This window comes from Candoia aspera, chromosome 2 (assembly GCF_035149785.1).
Source record: "Candoia aspera isolate rCanAsp1 chromosome 2, rCanAsp1.hap2, whole genome shotgun sequence".
Classification (NCBI taxonomy): Eukaryota; Metazoa; Chordata; class Lepidosauria; order Squamata; family Boidae; genus Candoia; species Candoia aspera.
This window is the reverse complement of record NC_086154.1, coordinates 58888784-58897155: the sequence shown is the minus strand read 5'-3', so window position 1 is coordinate 58897155 and position 8372 is coordinate 58888784. Positions and strand designations below refer to the sequence as shown.

The 8372-nt window shown below is 43.4% G+C and overlaps 1 protein-coding gene across 5 annotated transcripts in view; it reads right to left on the bottom strand.

Moving 5' to 3' along the window:
• Window positions 1-578: 578 nt before the first annotated feature.
• Window positions 579-8372, bottom strand: part of PCBP4 (poly(rC) binding protein 4) — a 45564-nt gene continuing 37770 nt past the window's right edge. For 3 of the 5 annotated variants that reach the window (XM_063291929.1, XM_063291930.1, XM_063291928.1), the window contains 2 exons: window positions 6750-6919; window positions 2167-5381 (listed from right to left, as the gene is read on the bottom strand). In XM_063291929.1, coding sequence (XP_063147999.1) covers window positions 5078-5381; window positions 6750-6919 — 474 coding nt within the window. In that variant the 3' untranslated portion in view covers window positions 2167-5077. Of the gene's footprint in view, window positions 2008-2166; window positions 5382-6749; window positions 6920-8372 lie in introns of those variants that run through there. The other 2 variants (XM_063291933.1, XM_063291931.1) reach the window with 2 other exon arrangements.

The following is an 8372-nucleotide window of genomic DNA, read 5'->3' as shown; positions in this document are numbered from 1 at the left end:
AAGGCCTTTGCACAACTCCATCTGGTGCATCAGTTGCACCCTTTCCTAAATTTGGGGGGGGGGCAGGCTTCAGACAGTCACTCATGCCTTCATAGTTGTCACCTCACAGCTTGAAAACTGCAATGCGCTTTACATGGGGCTGCCCTTGAAGACCACTTGGAAGCTTCAAGTGGTCCAGAATGTGGTATGAGCAGTAATTGGCATGTCTTGATATGCCCACGTAACACCTCTGTTCCACAAGCTGCACTGATTGCCAGTTTGTTTCTGGGTGCAATTCCAGATGCTGGTTCTTACCTATAAAGCTCACAAGGCATACAGCCTGGTTACTTGGCCTGTCTCCCATAACATCTGCCTGGCTGATTCTATCCTGCAGGGTTGGGGTGCTCTAATTGAACATCATTTGCCAGGACCCCAGAAATACACCTTCTCTGTGGCAGCGCCTGCCCTCTGGAACAAGATTCCCCCTGAAATCCAGGCGGCCCCCAGACTGCTGTTGTTCTAGAGCTGTGAAGACCTGGCTCTTCACCCAAGCCTTTGGTGAGGGAGAGTGAGACCTTCACTTCATTGCACTTGCCATCTTTTATAGTTATCTTTTTTCTTTTATTGATTTGATAATTTTTTTTGTTAGATTGTTGTGAGCTGCCCAGAATTGTTGAGAGTTGGGCAGCATACAAGTTTAATAAATTATTAACATTAAAATAAATACATGAAGGAAGAATGACTAGGTTAAGAGGAAAGGGAAGATGGAAAAAGTTGTGGTTATACAGAGTTGTAGAGTTCCTGAAAAAAAGAGAGATGAGAAGTTTAAAAAACAAAATACAATACATGAAGTGGTTGTTTCCTGAAACTTTTTTGTACACCACATAATGTGGCTAACCCCGAGAGAGAACAGAATGTTGGATATGTATGCATAATAATGCTCCCCTTTCCATCCACTAAAGAGAAGTCACTATTGCTGCTTTTTTGCTGCTGTCGAGGGTGAAAATCATGAATTCTTTTGCTGGAGGAAAAGGGGAAGCTAAATTGCCTGAGAACACAGAAGAGGGGACTTGGGACCAATGACAGTCTGCCCAGGTGGCTACCAAGGGCTGTAGGGTATCCATTCTAGCCTTTACTGAGACAGAGAAGTGTTTTGACATTACTGGGGCTACCGGACTGGTACAAAGGTTGGATCTGCAACCAGGTGTACAATCTCTGCTTATGCATTCTGGCACGTTGCATGGTCTGAAAGCATATCTGCATTTGCTGTGAACTGGGTAACCATTAGGGTTACTATATATTGGGCTGCAAACATCTGAATGATCACTGGATAGCAGCAAAGAATTAGAATGTCCTGTATCTTTTTCATACCAGCTAATGGTCATCTGGATTTTTGCTGCCTAATATGTTAACCCCACAACCACAGTTTGTGCCAACCTATTGCTTAAAAGCTGCCCATCCTGGTGCTAAGCAGACAAAGAACTGCGGATTGCCCCTCTGGGTTGCTGCAAAAATAAAACAGGAACATCTTCATGTTCACCAGTCAAGGTCCATGATAACAGGATAGACCCATCCACTGTAGGTTGCAGTTCCTGGTTTATGGCTTATTGAGGGGTTTACAAAACACTTTAATGATTTATTTAACGTATCATAATCATGGTGTAGCATGCTATGTGCACCAGGTCGTAGAGTCCAGATTTGTGGAAATCCCTGTTACGCAACAGGAGGTTAGACTTGGTCTTTAAAGCCTATCTAGAAATACTTGGTCTCATAGATAACTTCTATGATTGATGAACTTGAGACTCTTGATTTATTTTATGAGGAGTCAAAACATAACTAATATGTGCTGGTTATTCTGGATTAATTGCAACATGTTCTAGAGATGCCTCTTTCCCCCTTTGCAGGTCTTCTGTGAACACAGTACTGACGACAAGCAGAAATTTAATCAACAATGGTTTCTCCGGCATTCAAGGCAACAAGAAAAGTTTCACCTGCTGATTTTCTGGCTGTCAAAGGGCAGGAGTCCAGCTGCCAGGGGAAAAAAAAAGCGAACAATGCTAGCCTTCACTGTGTTCTTAGATAAAACATTACAAAATCTCCTCTTTTTTCCCTTTTATTAATCATTCCAATGGCCGGCTAATACTTTCTGGGCTTTGCCTGACTCAAATGTACAACATTAATTCTGAGTTGACAAAGTTTATAGTTTTATTAAATCAATGATAAGTTACAAAGGAGGAAAAATATAGAATTATATGTACAGCATTTTCAAAGATAAGCCAAAGGGGATTATGGGGTAGGAGGGAAATTCCTCAGAGCCGCAAGAAAAGATGAGAGCTTTTTGCCAGCAAGTGATAGAGGGAAATTAGAGAGATTTGTACCAGCCAGGGTACAATGCCAAATGGACAACTGGTTGGATTGATTTATAAGAATAGCGCCCCCCACTTTTTTTTTTTTGCTCCAACTCCTCCCTTTCTTGTGAAATCAAAATACTGGGATTTATGTTGGTTTACACCATCTGAGAATTTTATCTCATTAGCTCAATGAACCTATAGCATTTCTTCATTCTTTGATTGCAACCCTTTAATCACCATGCAGTCACAGACTACACAAGCATGGTGGCCTCTCTATGCCAGCCACTGAATATATTTGCAATGCTCGGGGAATGAAACAATCTGTCAGCAAACAGATGCACTGCCTTGCAAAGCTCCACATCTGCAGATATCCCTAAACCCAATTATCCTGAAACATTTAACATTTTTCCCAGGCACCTTTGGCATCGTACCCAACTGCGTGAGCTCAACATAACCAGGGCTGTGTGAAACCTGTAATTCCTGAAGGAATCCAGCAAAAAGCACAGGATGTGCTGCTTGGAAACAAACTAGCATTTATTTAGAAAAAGCCAGGTTGATTTTCTTGCTTCTCCCTTGAATTGTAAATCTGGTACAATGCAAACAAAAATATTCCTTAAATAGCTTAAACAGCACACCCTGTTTATAGTCCACTTCCAAAATTACCATGCATAAAGGAGATATGTATGCATAGTTGCATAATCTATACAGATCAGATATGAACTCTTTATGGCACAGGATGTGGTTGAGTGCATGCAAAATTTTAACATTTTGTTTTATTTGAATGCTGACACTACACACAGCCCTAGGCTAAACCTTTACTTATGATGAGCCGGTTGGTTCAACAGGAGAGGCAGAGCAAAAGGCAAGTTCAGTTTCTTTTTCAGCCAGTTTTCCTCTGATTCACTGAACAAGCACATTCCATTCAATACCTTATGAAGATAAGTTTGCTATTAACATTGTAGTATTTGAATAAAGAAATACAACATGCCAACTTGAGTCAACAATCTGACTCACTTTGGAGAAGCTATACTGTCTATAACCAGTTCAGAACTTGGCTGTAAGGTACCTTTACATTGCAAACCTGTAGTTATTTACTCAGGAGCAAGCTACACTGAATTCCTGCTGGACAGGACCTCAATTTATTGAGCTAATTACCAAATGTAGCAATGTGAGTTGGATGCCTCTGGGATGAGAGTTTGTCTCAGATAAAAGGGTCAGGATCAATCACAATTACTGACTCTTTACTCACATGACTTTATTTGCACTGACAAGGGCCCTCACAATAACAATAGATAAGCGAAGTGTGGATAATGGGGACTCTTTTTGGAGCATGTACTCATTCTTTAAGGCTGCATGAAAAAGATCCCAGATGTAATCCCTGTCATCTCCAGGTAGGGCTGGGAACCTGTCTGATACCCTGGAGAGCCACGATCAGCTAGCACAGGAGATAACACTGAACCAGAGATGGCTGCTGGTTTGACTTGCTATTAGGTGGCAGTTTCCTATGTTTACAGGGAGTAAACCTCACTCAATAGTGGGTTTTATTTCTGAGTAAGCATGCTTAGAGCTGCACTAGAAGGGAGCGGAACAGTATTAGTAAGCGTTCATTGGAGACAACATCCCATGAGAGTAAGATAAATTCAAAGATGCATTCATGGCATGATAGATATATGACCTGCTAAGAAAAGATTTCCTGAGGTATCCGCCATAAAAAAAGACATGGGGTGGGTGTCATCCACTGAGACTAAGTAGAATTGGCAGCCAGTGCTGGAAATTCAAATTTAGTAATTACTACACTATCTGATTAGCCTTTGCCCAGGTTGTCAGCAGGGAAGCCAAATATATGCCAATGGTTGCTATGGAACTCCCTGTCAACAAGAGAGGGCCTCTGGTAAAAGTTTCCTTTCAATCTCTTTTTATTCTAGCCATCTTCTGGGGGAAGCAAAAATTCAGAACCCTGCGAGTTTCTCACAAACAGCCATGATTTTTTTTAAAAAAATCCAGATTCTTATATAGTTAGAATGAGACACATGAGCAGCTTCATATAAAGAGAGAAATGTTTAGGACAGAGAACCAAAAGTTTGCTTCTTGGTATGTTCCATCATATTGAAATCCTATATGCTTTCTATTTCTTTATTGGTCAGATTTTTTTCCTTGAAAACAACCATCCGTGAGATACAGCAGTGGCAGAGCATATTCTCTATCATTCCCATTGGTCTAATAAGCTTCATCTACTCCCACAGTTGAGATAAGACCTCTCCCAAGACCTCCAGTGCCTTCAGTATGGGATACAGAATTTGTGCATGATTCAATTTTCCCTAAGTAAACTGGTTTCCTAACAACACAACAGGAAATCAGATGGGGAGAGAAGCTGTTTCCTGAAGGAGATCAAACGGAAGGTAAAAAATAGTAACACTTTGAGTGTGGAGCAGTAATTGTTCAACAGAGGTGAAACTGTAAGTTTAGATGGTCTTATTCACTACAGACTTCTCAGCTAGGATCAAGTAGGAACTATGGAGAAAACCCAGTTCTCTGTCTTGACTCTTGGTCAGCACTGCTCTCAATAGCTGCTGAGGCTATATTCCCTCTCATTTCCTTACTTTCCTATACAATTGGTTTGCCTCTCACATGATAGTCTTCCCCCATGTAATCTCACTTTGGAGTGGCCTGATGCTGATGCCATCTCACGAAGCATGTGAGGGTCCCCCCAATTTTCCCCTCCCCGCCCCGCAGCCCACCTTCCTGCTTCAGTATGGGGAGAACTTCTGCCTCTCACCCTTCTTGCTTGCATTGGCTGTGGAGATCTTGGTCGTGTAGGAGGCAAGGTTGCCATTGTGCCCCGCGGCTGAGGAAGGGGGCAGTGTCAAGAAGGGAATGGGTTTCAAGCCGATGAAGTTGGAGAGGGAGATGGCATAGGGGGGACCAAGCAAGGCTGGGGGAGGTGCGGCCACTGCTGTCAGCGCTGGGGCTGGCGAAGGGGTGAGGGGCTGGGAGAAAGTCATGCCGAGGTCAACGGGGGGCGTCTGGGAGGTAGATTTGGCCGTCTCTAAACTGAAGAACAAGAAGGGAGAAAGAATGAGACCTGTGCATGCATGCCCATTTACATATACAAATGCAGACATCTGTGGACATATACTTGGACGTATATGTACCAGTGTGTGCTGGAACAAGCTTGCACACAGCATAATATGCATAGGTATGGGTTAATATGTATAGTTTGCTTAATACATATATAACAGTATGGTTATGGATATGGATATGCATTCACGGAAAGACGTGTTTTTACTGGCATGCATAATGACATGTGCAACAGAACAGGTACACACACAGACCGGAAATAGTGAACAAGGTGCTCTGAAGCATTTCAGCATCCATATAAGATCTTTTTCTCCAGCATCCCACTAGGACTATGATCATACATTTGTTGTAAGGAACCTTTACTATGACAAGAAGGGCTTTCTCCCGCAATCAATGTTCAGAGCTGGTCATGTCAAGGAAGTTATCCTGTATCTTTCAGCAGCTCTTGCTTACATAATCAAAGCATTCCAAGGTATTTCAGGCACTTATGTGTCTTGGGCCCATGACCAATGGCTTGAGTCAGTATCTGAATTTCACACCCTGAAGCCATTTTGTCTGTCCAGGATGAAGGCGGGAAGGGGCAGTGGTGATAAAATTCAGTCTAGTTTAGCTTTTTGAGTATGTAAATGCATTAGAATATAAAATGAGTTCCAGAGTGATTTCCACAGGAAAATTGACTGTGTAAACAGGAAAGTGCATCCTTCAATAAGCAGGCCATGTTTTCTCAACCTGTGCCCCTGGTGGCCATAATGCACAAAAAGAGAGTAATGGTCATTTCCTGCTCCAAATCTTAAAGCACCTCAAGTGCCAGATTGTAATACCCCATGACAAATACCCTTTCATATATTTCACTCAAGTATCATCATCTCGTGGATAAAAGGCAGTTATTCCACACTGAAAACAAGAGTCCTTCCTGAGCAGAACTGAGGGCTACATCTGTGCCTGCAGCTTGCAGCTGCAAGGCGAATTCAGTGGGAAAGCAGAGGCAGAGCTGCCCAAAATACTGTAGTTAATGGTAACAGTCTCATGTTGACTCATGAGAAAGACTGGATGCTGTCACCTAAGCTGGAGAGACAGTATGCAAAACTAGTGACGGTGGTGGGAGTGCTGCATGATGTTACCTTTTAACATTCCTGTTTACTAAATAAAAGGCAGAATGGCTGCAAACTAACAATTCACCCATCATAGCAAAAGGTCCCCATTTGATTCCCACAAAGCTATCCATGTAAAAGCCCTAGGCCTGGACACAGCAGGAAGGAGCCACACCAATACCTGCATAGATATGTAAAAATTAGGGTTCCTCCCTGCCTCATCTCCCCCAGTGGCTGTACTGGCTCTTACCAGGCTGTGATGAGGTACTGCGCCAAAGTGATGCTGACCGGCGTGCCTGTGATGGTCACATGACGTTCGGCAGAGCCCTCTGTCTGGTTCCCGATCTTGATGTGTGCTCCGGACATTTGCCGAATCTCACTGATTTTGCTCCCCTGGCGGCCAATGATGCAGCCAATGAGCTAAGGAGGACAAAGAAGGATCATCCTTGGGAAGGGAAGGGTTTGAGGAACTTCACTCCCTAAGAAAACAGCTGTACTAAGGTGCATGGAAAATAGTGAATCATTAAGTGATCCATTTCTTGCAGTAAGAAACAGGGGACTGTCAGTGCCTGACCTACAGTAGCATTTGGGCCAGAAACCACCAAGATTCAAATAAATGCAGAAATGCGTTATTTACTTATGGAATTGATAGGCCATCCCAATCTGTCTCAACTCTGGGTGACCTACAAAATACAGCAATAAAACCAAAAAAATGCATTGCCAAAAAGAAAACATCCAGAAAACAGACATTCAATAGACCAAAACACCAGAAAAGGGTCTATCATCCACTCTAACCTAGGGCCTGGGTTTTACAGGCTTGTTTAAATAAGGCCAGGATGGAGCCATATAAGTCTTGGAGGAAATTGTGTTCCAGTTGCATGACAGAGAAGGCCTGCTTCTGGGTCCAACCAGGTGACATTATTTAATTGATGGGGACCAAAGTATGGGCAAAAGCTACTGGAGATAGGTGGACTCTCAAATAACCAGGTCCTAGGCTTCATAGATGATAACCAGCACCCCAAACTGCACCTGGAAGCCTACTAGCAATCAGTGCATCTCATGGAGAAGGATGTTATAGGGGCATGCCATGCCATGACACCTCAAACTGCCCATGGTGCTGCATTCTGGACCAGCTGTAGCTTCCAAGTGGCTTTCAAGAACAGCTCCATGTACAATGCATCACAAGAGTCCAAATGAAAGGTGACCAAAATATGAATGACTCTCTTAAGGCCTCCCACTCTAAGTATGGGCACAAGTGGCACACTAGATGAATTTGTGCAAAGATCTTTCTGGCTAAAACTGCCAGCTGCTGCAAGAGCTATGGGTCCAAGAAGACCCCAAATTGTGTACCAGTCCTGCAGAGGGAAGTACAGTCCTATTCAAGAGCAAATATGGAACCACTCCAGACTCAGGAGGTGCAAATATCCACAGCCACTCAGTCTTGTCAGAGTTGAGCCTAAGCCTGTCCTTCCCCATCCAGGACTATACAACTTCCAGACATTGGGACTAGACATTGACAGTATCACCTGGCCAGCCCCAGGCCAAGGTGCATAACTGGGTATCATCAGAACACTGATGATCCTGGACCCCAAATTGACAGATCACCTCACCTAGTGGCCTCATGTGGATGTTAAACAGGAGGGATGAGAACATCAAACCTTAAGCCACCCTACTTAAGAGGGGATTCTGGCTAAATCTTTCTCTCCCTGTCAACACTGACTGAACCCAGCCACAGAGAAAGGAAAAGCACCACAGGACCCCCACCTCCTAATCCCTGCAGGCAGTCCAGAAGGATACCATGATTGATGGTATCAAAAGCTGCCAAGAGACTAAGTAGAACCAGGATGATTACAGCACCTTTGTCCTGGCTCCA